This window comes from Gasterosteus aculeatus, chromosome 11 (genome assembly GCF_964276395.1).
Source record: "Gasterosteus aculeatus chromosome 11, fGasAcu3.hap1.1, whole genome shotgun sequence".
Classification (NCBI taxonomy): Eukaryota; Metazoa; Chordata; class Actinopteri; order Perciformes; family Gasterosteidae; genus Gasterosteus; species Gasterosteus aculeatus.
Genome location: NC_135699.1, coordinates 14206785 through 14220421, shown reverse-complemented (window position 1 = coordinate 14220421; position 13637 = coordinate 14206785). Strand labels below are relative to the sequence as shown.

The following is a 13637-nucleotide window of genomic DNA, read 5'->3' as shown; positions in this document are numbered from 1 at the left end:
GTGTGTGTGTGTGCGCACCTGCAGGGTTTGTTCGGACTCGAGTTGCCCCACAAACACGGCCGGTCCTCGCAACTGATCAGCGGCTGACGTAGAAACACCAGTACACAGGTGCACCTGCTCAGCGTGTAAAAATAAGTGCCCTATTTATTCATGCAGAGATCAATTACTACCAGCAGCACAGAGGCGGCTCTGATCCGCCAGCACAGCTTCCCCAATGATGCACTTCAGCTTCATTTACACTGCGGCGCTCTTCTTTTTCCTCTCACAGGTGATGCTGGCCTGCGCTTTAAAATTGGTGTGAAGAGTGAAAGAGCTGCACGGACTTGTTTTTCCCCAACTTGATTTGGCGTTACGAAATCAGGTCCAGAGGCGTGTGACCTACATGCAACTCAATTTTTATCAGTGTTTCCATGACAATGGATGGATCCTCCGTTGGTTCACCTCAGACAAATATACATTTGGCAGAGACAGACTTTTGGCAACGAAGAGCGATGAGGCGGATTGATATTTGCCGGAGCACTTTGTGACCGACTCCTGTATGTGCTGTAAGAAGAATGTATAAGACACTAAAAGCAAAGTTCTGTTGGTGGAAAATACATAAGTGACAAATATTTCTAACATCTTTCAATCAGACCAATATTTTGAAAACCCCAAACAATGATGCCCACGTTTTACAACTTTTCATAACTTTTCTCCATGAAAGCTTTATGTTATGTGAGGAAAAATAAATTCCCTTTCCTCCCGTTCACCCTGAGGTTATTAAAGGTTAGAGCGCTTTAACCTGACGAGGCCGGGTGTAGATCAGGCCGGTCTGGAGAATCCTCCATCAGGACCAGTTCTGCTCGTGTCAGTCTGAGCTATGAGGGAACATCCCGTGTCGTCTGTACCCAACAGGAACTACCACAACGTGACTTAACGCTGTGTCAGAATCAGAGGGGTTTGTGCTTATCATCTGAAAGGTTATCAAACTGCAGCGGGAGTCCAGCGGAGTGCGGTGGAGCTTGGCCCACTTTGTGGCGCCGCAGTGAGGCGGCCTTTATATAACTCGCTGCGTACGAGGTCTGTCCCTATAGCGCACTCCACATCCCAGTCTGGTCTGTCCGTCATATCCGAACGCATAACCCATTTACCCGCCACCTCCGTGGGCGCCATGTTGACGTGTCACCCACACACCCTCTCTTCCCCCCGCGATGCCCCGCAGTGAATCTGTGCCGGCCGGCACTGGAACTACTGGGGCTGTTTCTGGCCTGTGAAGTGATTACAAAGTCCCGGCCGGAGCAGCGTGTCGGTGGGTTGTTAAAACCAGCGACGAGGTGCCTTGTGGCTTGCTCACCGAGTTCTATTATTCTGTGGTAGAAATTAGTTTTAGTTTCTCGTCACTTTACCTGAAACTCCGCCATGAGGTTCACATTTGCGTTTTTTACCCCAGGGAATTTCAACTAATGGATGAAATCCCACAATATTTGGAGCAATATTCATGGTGTCCAGATGATGAACCCCAATGACGTTGATGATCCCCTGACTTGTGTAGCGTCAGGTTTGTCTGTGTCGCTGACTAGCAGTCTTGTTTTACAACTGTAATAAGGACACAAGTTTTCATTAGCCCTGTGATACGGTCATTAACTATTTCCTGCTTCATGCAAGCACGCACACACACGCACGCACACACACACATAAAACACATGAGTGATGTTCAGCAAAGAACTGCCTACACGGGCCGGCTTATTTGTCAGGAGCTGCTTTGCTTTCTGAATGAGTCAAATAGAGACCACACCACCCACTCTGTGACGAGTTGGATTATAGTTATAAAACAAATATCATCTTTTTTTTTTTTTTTTAACAGAAAGAGAGGCTCCTACAGAAACACCACCTTATACACCCATCAAAAGCAATGCTAATCATTACATACGTACATGTTCTGTTCCTTCCTCGGCCCTCGTAAACATCAGTCAGTACTTTCAACATTGCTGACCAGCACTGGCGCCGCACACAGCCGGGGAAGAGCATGTAGTTTCCAAATGCCAAGTATCTACAGTGACACCGAGGAGGGGAGGGGGAGGACGAGAGCTGAGCAGTGAGCAATAGTTCACTGGATGTGGGATACCGAGTGGGATCTGCATCAGAACGAGATCACACAGCAAGACATACCAAGCGAGTGTGAGACTGACGACTGTCCATCACTCCGAAATAAGACATGAAGGATTGATTTTTGATTGGACGGGACCGTCAGTACAGGTTTAACGTGAGCCCTTTCAATTTCTCAACTCAATTTGGGTTAGCTGGGATCAAGTCGTTGTGCCATTTTGAAGGTCAGAGTTATGACTTCGGTGCTTCGGCTGTGTGATTGGGTCATTTCTTGGATATCAACTGAGCTGTAACTTTGGTGGACTCGACTATCGGAGTGACTGTAATGCTCTGGTTCTTGAGTGGAGAAAGAGACGCGTTGAGATCAGGAGGCACAGACATGATGGTACTTCTGGGCTATTTACTTTTCTGCCTCAAGAGGATAGAGTGGTTCTACCCGTGACAAACAAGGAGAGTGGGAAAAAAAGGAAGAAACGTGCAGCAGTTTGGCTGAAACACTGGATTATCTAGAAGAAAAGGACAAGTCGGAAATCAACAATTATTCAAACACCTCGCACACACGGTAAGCTGCTTGCGATTCGGGATTTTTAATCGGGTACTTTAGTCAACGTTCTTTAACTGAGGGACATGTGGGCCGTCTCCCTTCGTTCAAATAGATATTACAGTCGACTCATCTCTGCTCCGGCATTGAGTTCACAGCCCAGCAGGCAGAGTGTGAAGCGCACACAATATTAGATATTAATAACATTTGCCTCTTAGCAACCAGAGCATTGAAAAACAGAGACTGCTCAGTAAAACCCTCACACACACCATCAGCCGCACTCCAATCCACACAAAATGAGAGAGCTTTTTTTTTTACCGGTCTTCACCCCGGAGTCTGTAATTAACAACGACTTTAACAATTATGGCTGAGTGTTTAAACTTTAACTTCTGCATACCTGCTGTATGTTCAGGGTGTTACTCCGCTATCTATCTATAGCTATCGAGTATCCATGTTGGGGACACCTGCACAGCAGACTTTGTGACCCCATTTGGACGTTTTATTAACCCCACAAATCCCAGAAGCTTTGTAACTACACACTCTTACAGCACAGAGGTTTATCGTTTCATATTTAATTTCTTCTTAATCTTCTTCAAGTGACAAAACAAAAAACAATCATCGTCAACCCCAACGTTTTCAGCGCTGATTGTAGTCGTGTTTTCGGCCCCTGCGGTCGCCTGCGTGATGGTCCAAACGTGTCTTATTTCACGCCTTGAAATATGGTCAATTACACGAGAGAGCGTTTACACTAATTAGCAAATATTAGCATGCTAACATGCTAAACGGAAGCAGAGAACGGGGTAAACAGAGTACCTGCTGAACATTGCAAGCATTTTAATAGGTAAATGTTTAGTGTTACAGCCTCACAGAGCCACTGCTACGGACTCTGTTGTTCATAAAGGTTACTTATCTGGACTGAAACAGTCAAATATATTTAGAACATAAAATAAATAACAATATATTACAGAAAAGAGCCTGTTAAACTTTTGCTTGGTGTAATGTTTATGTCTTAAACAGGGTGAATCAGAATGAATTTGATCAAATGTATTGTATAATACTGGTTCCTGTACAATAAATACAGGTTTAAAAAAATTAATGGCACACAATTTTCTGGAAATCATATGTTACAAATTTGATTTGTTAGGACTGATCAGGATGACGCTTCCCTTTTTAAAAATATTTTTCCATTTATCTAAAGCGTTTTCATATGAATTCCCAGCATCAAACAATTTGTATGTGAGATACAAATACAAATATCCTCTTTTAGGATATTTAATTTTCTGCCACGTCTTTTTCAGTCCATATTATTTTCCGGTTCAGCGTCACAGGGGAATGGCTGAGCCTCACCACAGCGCTCCAGTGCCTCTAATAGTTGTGCCAGCTGGAGGAAAGAGAATATACGTCAGATAAAATGGCAGGGCATTGGATTAGCCGGCTATTTCTGTACCTTGTTGATCAGAAAAACATGTATTGTATACACCAGGGTATTTCTAATGTAGCGGGGGGGCAAAGAGAGGACGGAAAAACCAAAGGTCTGGAAGGAAACATTACAAATAAAATGTGACCGTATTTGAAAATCTATGTTTGACTGTATCATTTCCATGTTTGGCAAAAACGTCTTTAAAACAGAGAAAATTGATTCATCATCAATGACATTTATCATTAATCTATTAATCTAAATGGTGGTTACCAGATCAACAGTGAAAACAATTAGTAAGACTGAAACAAGCTCTGGCTAGCAGCAGCTATTATTAGAAGCCTGAAACAGTTTGATTTGACAGTGAGGTACCACTCAGAGGAGCCTGGTTCTGTTTAAAGCAATCAGTGATCATACGTAGTCATAAAGATCTGTAACAAAGAAATAGAAAATGTGTAATATTACGTAAGTTTTATTTCACATTGGAGCTGATTACTGGGAAATTGAGTGGCCATGTTCATCGTGTCTGCTGGCTTCGTCCAGCGTATTCAACGAGTGATGTGAGCAACACATTGCTAATGCACTACTGCAAACGTTACTTTATGATTAAGTACATTTACTGCTCAAACGGAGGAAAATGCTTTCGTTTTCCACTTTTTCAGGTGATATCCAAACACTGGCCACAGTCACATTGTGGGCAGATAAAAGATGATGACTAACATGTCACCTGTTCCCCCTTTACAGGGAACTACTTGTCCGTGTCTCACGTCTCATTTCCAGTTGGCACCGACCATCGTTTTGGCCGGGAATTGTCCCCTTCCTCCCGGTGCGCCTGTGTCCGAGCCGCGCTGACAGTGTGAAGCCCCTCTGGCCGTGCCCCACTGAGGCATGAGTGTGGGAAGGGCCCACCACAAAAGCTTTGTGTCCTGTGAAGAAGAAGGCCTAAGGCCGAGTACCATGCCTGCCGTGGGCAGCTTTGGCAATGGAAAGATTAACACCAGACGCAAGTACCACAGCCGGTTCGTCAGCAAGGGCGGCCAATGCAACATCCACTTCTCAAACATGGATGAGAAGTCACAGCGGTACATATCGGACATTTTCACAACGTGCGTGGACGTCCGCTGGCGGTACATGTTCCTGCTGTTTAGCCTGGTGTTTGTGGTCTCCTGGCTGACGTTCGGCCTGGCGTTCTGGGTCATCGGCCTCCTGCACGGCGACATGGAAAAACGCGAAGAGGGGGACAGTTTCGTTCCTTGCGTCACGCAGGTCAACACCTTCGTGGCAGCGTTCCTGTTCTCCGTTGAGACCCAGACCACCATCGGGTACGGGGCCCGTTGCGTGACAGAGGAATGCCCGTCCGCCGTCTTCATGGTCGTCTTCCAGTCCATCATGGGCTGCATCATTGACGCCTTCATGATTGGTGCCATCATGGCCAAGATGGCCAGGCCCAAAAAGCGCGCAGAGACTCTCCTGTTCAGCCACAACGCGGTCATCGCCCTGCGTGATGGGAAGCTGTGCCTCATGTTCAGGGTTGCTAACCTGAGGAAGAGCCACATCGTGGAAGCTCACGTGCGAGCCCAGCTGGTCAAGCCCCGATACACGGAGGAGGGCGAATACATCCCCTTGGATCAGCTCGACATGAACGTAGGTTATGACAAAGGCACGGATCGCCTGTTTCTGGTGGCGCCCCTCACTGTCATACACGAGATTGATGAAGAAAGCCCGCTGTTTGGCATCAGTAAACAGGATCTGACGACATCGGACTTCGAGATAGTCATCATACTCGAAGGTTTGGTGGAGGCCACGGCCATGACCACGCAGGCGCGCAGCTCTTACCTGCCCTCAGAGATCCTTTGGGGTCACCGCTTTGAGCCCGTCATCTTTGAGGAGAAGAGCCAGTACCGGATAGACTACGCCTACTTTCACAAAACATTTGAAGTGCCGTCCACCCCCAGATGTAGTGCTAAAGACATGGAGGAGAGAAAATTCCCGACACCTAGCGCCAACTCTTTCTGCTACGAGAACGAGCTGGCCTTCACCAGCAGGGATGAGGAGGAGGAGGGAGTCGTGCCGAAGGAGGAGAACAGGAAGTACTCATCAGAGCTAGTGAATGAACTGAAGTCCTCTCGTAGAGAATCAAAGATTTGACTCGCTGGTTTTTGTTCGCTTTTAGATGAAAAGCAATGGAGGCGGGTAAAAAGAGCCCTATGACGGTCACGCTGCTGACATGAGGATACCCGTGAAGGTGGAGACACAGTAGTACTGATCTCCAACAGGCAATCAGGGAGGGAACTCATAACATTTCCCATTGGATTACCACTTGCTTCCCTGGGATGATTATTGACGGTTGTCAGATGCAAAACCGTTTCAAGGTGCAGACGATCCTGGTCGTAAAGGGCATGATAATAGCATAGTTCTGTAAGGACATGTTGGGAAATCTTCCGGTGAGACTATCTGCAGGTGCGGTTCGAGGTCCTTAAATGTACCATTTCCAACTAAGTGTAGGCTGACATTGACACTATGCAGATTTGGCTTTTTAGGGTTTTCCTCTGAATGATGTAACTTATATGAACAGTAACAACCTTCCACCTACAGCCTATTGCCTATGTGATATACTCTGTAAAAACGTACAACGTCCAGTTGTGCTCTTTCCGCCAGAAGTAAGTAAGTAAGTCTCTTTCGTTCCTGACTTGTCCTAAATAAGCTTGTTCCAGAAAACAGATTTGACTTCTACTGCCACTTTAACCAGGTGACAGTTTAGTCAGACAGAATAACATTTGTGAGTGCTACTGTTAATAAATTATGATTATTTTAGGTTTTATAATGCTTGTGCCTGTACAGACAATTGGTAATGATAGATACATTTTTTAAACAGTGTTAATCATACATTTTTTGATCAAAGCAAGAAACTGGAACTATTCTCTTTGCTTGATGGACTGAAAATTAAACTACTGAATCAAACCTCTTCTTCTTGTCTTCTACTCAATGCATACAGAGCAATCTTATCACTCTGAATTGCACTTTGTTTTCTCCTCAAAGGGTTTGAAACCAATATCGACGGACAAAAAAACCCTCTTGATTACCACAATAACAAATATTGTCAGTTTTCTGTTTATTTAATGGCAGGAGGACACAAAGGGCGAGGATTGTTTTACCACACGCATCTGCTGAAAGCACTTGTTGTCGTGTCAGAACGAATAAGTGCAACAGGGAGTGAAGCAGGGAGCTATTTTATAAACCCACAGAGAGGAATGGATTGTAATTTATGCCTGTGATTTGGTGGCACAGTATCAGGTGTGGGTCAGAGGTTTTTTATTTCCCTCTTATGCAACCAATCAGGCATGTCTTTGCATACAGACAAAACTTGGCTGCTTGATTGCCTCCCTGTGTAACCTTGAATATTGGAAAAGAGCAAACAAGCCCGCCGAAACAAACAAACAAACACACACACACACACACACACACACACACACACTAACTAAAGCTAAATTGTCCAAAATCAGTGTGGGTTTGTGTAGCAGAATATAAAAATCAGTTGTTGATTTAAAAAAACCTAATCACTAACTGAAATGCCGAATGAAGGTTGTATCCTTTGAGATGCGCTGCGTTGAGGTAGGAGCACTGAGAACCGCCTGGGACGCTTCCCACCCACTCGGCAGTGTTGCAGGATGAAGAAGGAGTGGAGGGGTCAGTCTTGCAACGTGCAGAGTGGGTTGTTGAAAGGCAAATTTGGCCGTAATTGCATCACTTCTATTCTTTGCCGGTTTCCCTCAGCTGTCAGAGGTGGAGGGTGGAAAAAGTAACATGATGCAACAGCTGCGTGTCCTCTCCTTAACTACAGACGTTATAGACCGGAATGATATTGTTCCTTTATTTTTTGTAACCCCACCCAAAAAAAAGAAAGAAAAGTACCCAAAGTAAGTTGAAATACACCATGGCTATTCTTCCAATACAGTCATACTCTATTGTAGTTATTATTGTCACGATCAGCTGAAAAATGTCAATTGGATGTTTTGGGTGCTATTTGCCTTATTCATTATTTTCTTTCAGGAAGATTTCCGCTCCTACACACAGAAATGTAAAGACTTTTTAGTCAGTCTTTGAGTTGGGAAATTGAAACCCGTCCGAGCACCTCTGCAATATTATATCACAGTTTCCCCTTCCATTCACAGCCAAATCAGATAGCTATGACAGCGTTGTGTTAGTCTTCTGAGGGCTGTGGGCAGCTCAAATGTTATAGAAGTGAACTTGTGAACGGAAGATTGATGGAAACAGATGTAACTGTCCCATGCGAAGCTGCACAAAGGAGGCCGTGGGAAAATGCTTGGAAAAATAGGAGACGTATTAATGCACAAAAACCTGCAGAGAAGGTTTTCTCAATGTACAATGTTTGTACACAAAATAATATATGAAACATACATTAATGTGTGTAAACACAGTATCTAGTCTGACTCTGACTAAGGGAGATTTTATGAGTAATAAGTATGAAATCATTACACAGATTAAAATGTATGTTGTAGTGGTGAAAATACTATTGAATATTCTCAAGTATTGCGTGTACTTATGTTCAATAATGAGGTTTTTTGTACTTGAGTACTTTCATTTCTTCAACATACTTCTATAACCACCGATATATAGTCCTTGTCCCTAATTGCGACATAAAAATAGTTTTAACTTAATCCGCTACAACAGCAGAGCGATGATTATATTTATTAGTAATCTAATTTGACATTCATAATAACATCGCTCGGAAGGGCTCTATTATTCTGCAGTACAACTAATGATGTTGCTGACGTTTCTAATGGCCTTTGGTGCGTCTGTGTTGTGAGGTTGTTATGACCAACACAAAGAGCATGCAAACAACATGTGAACAGCATGTAAAACACATGTGAACAGCATGCAAACAACACGTGAACAGCATGTGAACAACACGTGAACAGCATGCAAACAACACGTGAGCAGCATGCAAACAACATGTGCTTCACTGACCGCTGGCTTTAATCACATTTAGTGAATCAAAGGTATTTTAGAGAAACAGTTAAAACAAGAATATCACAGAGCATCAGGTTTACTAGAGTTCGCTGTCTGTTCGTGGAACATATTTAGCGTGAGGAGAAATTCATCGTCCAGCTGAGGACATCACTCAGTGCTACTAACAGCTCCAACCTGCACTGCTGCAGGCAGACAGTATTTGATTACAGCAACAGGCTGATTGGATTACAGGAGGTACCGACTCAAATAGCAGACACAGAACCAGCCAGCAGAGGACACCGAATGTTTAGCGCATACAAACAACATCGTTCGAATGCATTATCACACTAAAATGATGCGCTGAAGGACCCAAAACCTTCCAAAAGTATTGAGACTTATTAAGATGTCAGCCATGCTCGTCTCCATCTAACAAAGATATGTGCTAGTTCTCATTTAGCTTTGGTGAACATAGTAGATTTTATTGTTTAACCGTATTTAGTACTTATAGTACTTATTTCTTAATTGTATCATTGAATTTCATTGCTTGTTATAGTAGATAAATTATAATATAAAAATATGATTGGATATTTCATCATTTGTAGAATGCATAGTACACTCTTTGAGTAAATCCTAAACATTCTTGTAAATTAATTCTCAATCTTCCATTATGTATCAAAGGAGAGCAAGACTGTCAAACCACCTCAAAGGACGCCGTGCTGAGGAAACAAGGACAACAATTTGGCAAATATTTGGGCAAATTTGCTGCCCTCATGTGGCATATTAATCTTGTAACAGGCAGTAATGTGCACATCCTTCAATACTTTAACACGCACATTTGGATTTGCCAGAGTAGGAAAATAATGTAAATAATCAAATTAGTAGTGACTTAATTAAATTTGCCTGCCTTGATCCAGGTTGTGCTGGCTAAATGTCACATTTGACTATAACTGAGCCATTGCCTTATTCAAAAATACCTGTGCGTTTCCCGACTGAAAAAAAGAAATGTTTTTTTCATTTTATCTAAAAATTGATATTGCTAGCAAAAGTTTATCACAAGAATAAAAGAGCCATTATCTTATTAAATACATTTTATTACATAAATGGACAGTCTGGCATTTTAACATAAAGACAGAGCTAAACATGTATTTTGGTTGGGTGAACCTGCACAACAGAGCCACAAATTCCTTTCAGTCCTTCCCTGTTTGAGGTTTGTGCAAGGGTTTATGTTCTTGATTTGAATATTTCAATAATTATTTGACCAGACACAGACAACCACACACCCTTCCTCCCTAACCCCCCCTCTCCCTCTCCCCCCCTCCCCAGTTTTCTAACAGAGTTTCTCTTCAGCCCCAGTTGAACTGGTCATCGGTATTCGCCAGGAGTTCTGTGACCAGGCCGGTGCCGATGGTCTTGTTTCCGTCTCTCAGGGTGAACCTCTGGCCTTTCTCCACCACCATCGGCTGGCGAAGCGTGAGCATCAAGGCCGTGTCCTCGCCAGGCATCACCATTTCCTGCACAGAGAAGAGAGCAACAATTTAGGTTTCTGTTCTTCATTGTTCGAGTGACTCAACGCGACACATCAAGACCACAAGGTTCTGAACAAGCACGACCTCGGTGACCTGCTGTGTGTTGGATCAAATCTTGGGAACTACAGCATCTATTTTATTGACAGGTTGAAACACACAGACCTTGTCCTTGGGCAGAGTGACTCCACAGGCCATGTCCCAGGTTAGAGAGAACATGACGGGCATGAAGTTGGTGACAAAAGGTTTGTGTCTACCGCCCTCCTCCTTACTCAGAACATACACCTGTAATAAAGGAAGCACAAGCACGTCCACACCATCACAGTTTAGTTTACTGGATAACTATATAGGTATGCATAATTTTTTTTTTTTAAACACAGCTGATACTTTAAAACTAGCCAATAACAGCTGCAACGTTGAGCTCCCAGACCTGTGCCTTGATGTTCTGGTGTGGCTTGATGGATCCGGGTTTGCACAACACCATCCCTCTCCTTAAGTCCTCTCTCTTCAGCCCTCGGACCAGAGCACCCAGGTTGTCTCCAGCTTCAGCCCGGTCCAGAGACTTGTGGAACATCTCAATACCTGAGCAAAGGAGGACCAACAGCAAAGTATAATTTTTGTAAATATACACAAACACAATTTTTTTTAAAAAGACCCTCATCGTCTTTTTTTCTTTATCGATGTACAACGTGCCGTGCAGGCAGACAAGTGTTGCTTTTTCTTTTCACTCACCTGTAACCACTGACTTGAAGCTGCGATTGTGGCCCACAAACTCACACTCGTCTCCTTTCTTGATGATTCCCCTCTCCATGGTGCCGGTCACCACAGTACCTCTGCCTGAAGGACACAAATGATAACATCCCAATTAAAAGCATTTCCACCATCTGACTCCTTTTGAGAGGCTTTAATTTACATACCAACAATAATCACCCTGAATTGTTGCCCTAAAAGTTCAGTGTATACATTAAAAATGTGCAGGCTGCATTCCTCGTCGTCTCTTCATACCTGGGATTGAATACACCCCTTCAATGGGCAGAAGAAACGGTTTTTCGAGCTCTCGTTTGGGGAGAGGAATGTAAGAATCCACAACCTCCAGCAGATTCATCACTGCATTTACGCCTAGTTCAGGTTCTCTGTTCTGAGAAGAAGCAAAAGAAAAATGGAATCGGTTTGCACACTGATTGCATCGAAGATTCAGAATTTACCGACAGGCCGTAAACTAAAAGTTCATTCAACCCTAGTTGAGATCAACGCAGCGTTCCCCTTTACCTCCAGGGCACAGAGGGCTGAGCCCACCACAACAGGCGTGTTCTCGCCATCGTAGCCAAACTCTGTAAGCAGCTCGCGGATCTCGATCTCCACCAGCTCCACCATCTCCTTATCCTCAACGGCGTCGGCCTTGTTGATGAAAACCACGACGTGCTCGATGCCAATCTGCCTCGCCAACAGGAGATGCTCTCGCGTCTGAGGCATCTGGCCGTCGGTGGCCGCCACCACAAGGATGCAGCCGTCCATCTGGGCTGTGCCTGTTATCATGTTCTAAGAGAAGGAAATATGCAATTCAGAACAGAAATAAGGATTTTTAATAAAGTTGGATCCTTAGGTTGGATGCAGGTGCTTGGTGGAGGTGAAGCAGATTACCTTGACGTAGTCAGCATGACCTGGACAGTCCGTGTGAGCATAATGTCTGTTGGCTGTGGTGTATTCTACATGAGAGGCGTTGATGGTGATCCCTCTAGCCTTCTCCTCGGGGGCATTGTCAATGTCTTCATACTTTTTAAAGTTGGCACCACCAGCCTCAGCCAGCACTGAAGGACCCAAAAAAAAACCTCAAGGTCACAATTCTGACACCGGAGAAATGCAGCCTGGACTTTTTACCGCAGATCAAACTGGGGCCATTAAGGTCTCCAGATCAAATGAAGCTGGTACGTCGGCGTTGTCACCTTTTGTGATGGCCGCAGTCAGGGTCGTCTTGCCGTGATCGACGTGACCAATTGTTCCGATGTTGACGTGGGGTTTTTCCCTGCTGTACGTCTTCTTGGCCTCTGCAGCAAAGGTCCGCCGACTCAGGGGCAAGGCGCACTACACGGAACAGACAGGCAACGATGCAGCAGCGAAATCTGATGGTCAGCAGTCAGTTCATTGACGTTTGTGGGAACACTCACCAATTTGAAGGAGCTGTGCAGGAGGCTCGGCGAAGACAGCTGAAGGGCTGAGAGGAGGGAATCAAAAAAGTGAGAATAGTGAAAATTAAGTGATTAATTGAGTGTTAGACAGGATCATCCAGCAGTATCTTATAATATCCTTTAATTCCCCCACTGAATGACAGGCATTTCAGTATTATTTTCCATTTCAGTTTCACTGCAACAATGTCCCACTGCCACTCAAATAGACCGACGGTTTTTAACTATTTGTCGTTGCCAATTCAAAGTAACGTTAAGTGTAAATAAGAGTTTCCATTATGTTTGCAAACAAATATTCACATACTATTAAGTTGCATATGCTTAATAAGAAGACCTTCAATGGGCTAAACGAAGCACTGCAGCACTTGCCGTTAAGCTAGCAGACCCTTAATACCAGGAAACTCAACAGGAGCCATTCTCCTCCAAATAAACATCTACTAGTTATTTAAACAGTCAGCTTCTGTACTTAATCACACTATAGAAAGCGAATTAAGTTTTAATCATAATTGGACACTCCTCTTCCTAGACTAGCTTTGAGGTTTGCTAAAACTCATTGGTAACGTGACCTTGCAGTGCGCAAGGAAGAAACAGTTCCAGGTAATTTTTCAAGATTGATAATGTTTACACAAAGGTAAACCGCAGTTTGTATTGTGGGAAGAACGACTCGGGTGTTATGAACACACAAATATGCATTTGGAGTTGGTGACTAAGAGATATTAAAGCATTTTACCGGAGAAACATGCGCGCAGTCCCAGAAGCGCCGCCATCTTGGATGGTTAGGCAAACCAAAGACAAGTGGAACTTCAAGAGAGTACCGGTACAGCTACGAGGCGGTCGTACCACGTTCCTGCACGCGACAGACCAAAAACGCACTTTTTTTATTTCAATAGAGGGAAATGTTATGTAGATAGGATGAC

At 44.1% G+C, this 13637-nt stretch overlaps 2 protein-coding genes across 2 annotated transcripts; one reads left to right on the top strand and one right to left on the bottom strand.

Moving 5' to 3' along the window:
* The first annotated feature begins 2046 nt into the window (after positions 1 to 2046).
* Positions 2047 to 7004, top strand: kcnj12b (potassium inwardly rectifying channel subfamily J member 12b). The gene is made up of 2 exons (XM_040191410.2): positions 2047 to 2647; positions 4788 to 7004. The coding sequence occupies exon 2, from the start codon at positions 4932 to 4934 to the stop codon at positions 6189 to 6191; it is 1260 nt and encodes a 419-aa protein (XP_040047344.1). The 5' UTR covers positions 2047 to 2647; positions 4788 to 4931; the 3' UTR covers positions 6192 to 7004.
* A 3083-nt stretch (positions 7005 to 10087) lies between these two features.
* On the bottom strand, positions 10088 to 13580 carry tufm (Tu translation elongation factor, mitochondrial). The gene is made up of 10 exons (XM_040191409.2): positions 13451 to 13580; positions 12703 to 12749; positions 12481 to 12619; positions 12179 to 12345; positions 11807 to 12076; positions 11543 to 11675; positions 11270 to 11374; positions 10968 to 11119; positions 10703 to 10822; positions 10088 to 10525 (listed from the first exon to the last, which is right to left on the bottom strand). The coding sequence occupies exons 1-10, from the start codon at positions 13485 to 13487 to the stop codon at positions 10358 to 10360; spliced, it is 1338 nt and encodes a 445-aa protein (XP_040047343.2). The 5' UTR covers positions 13488 to 13580; the 3' UTR covers positions 10088 to 10357.
* Between the last annotated feature and the right edge of the window lie 57 nt (positions 13581 to 13637).

Coding starts and splice junctions, on each gene's coding strand:
- kcnj12b (XM_040191410.2), top strand. CDS start 4,932: ATGAGTGTGGGAAGGGCCCACCACAAAAGCTTTGTGTCCTGTGAAGAA.
- tufm (XM_040191409.2), bottom strand. CDS start 13,487: ATGGCGGCGCTTCTGGGACTGCGCGCATGTTTCTCCG. Junction 12,750..13,450: donor ACTGCGCGCATGTTTCTCCG/GTAAAATGCTTT, acceptor CCCTCCTCTCAG/CCCTTCAGCTGTCTTCGCCG. Junction 12,077..12,178: donor GTCATGCTGACTACGTCAAG/GTAATCTGCTTC, acceptor TCCTTCTCTTAG/AACATGATAACAGGCACAGC.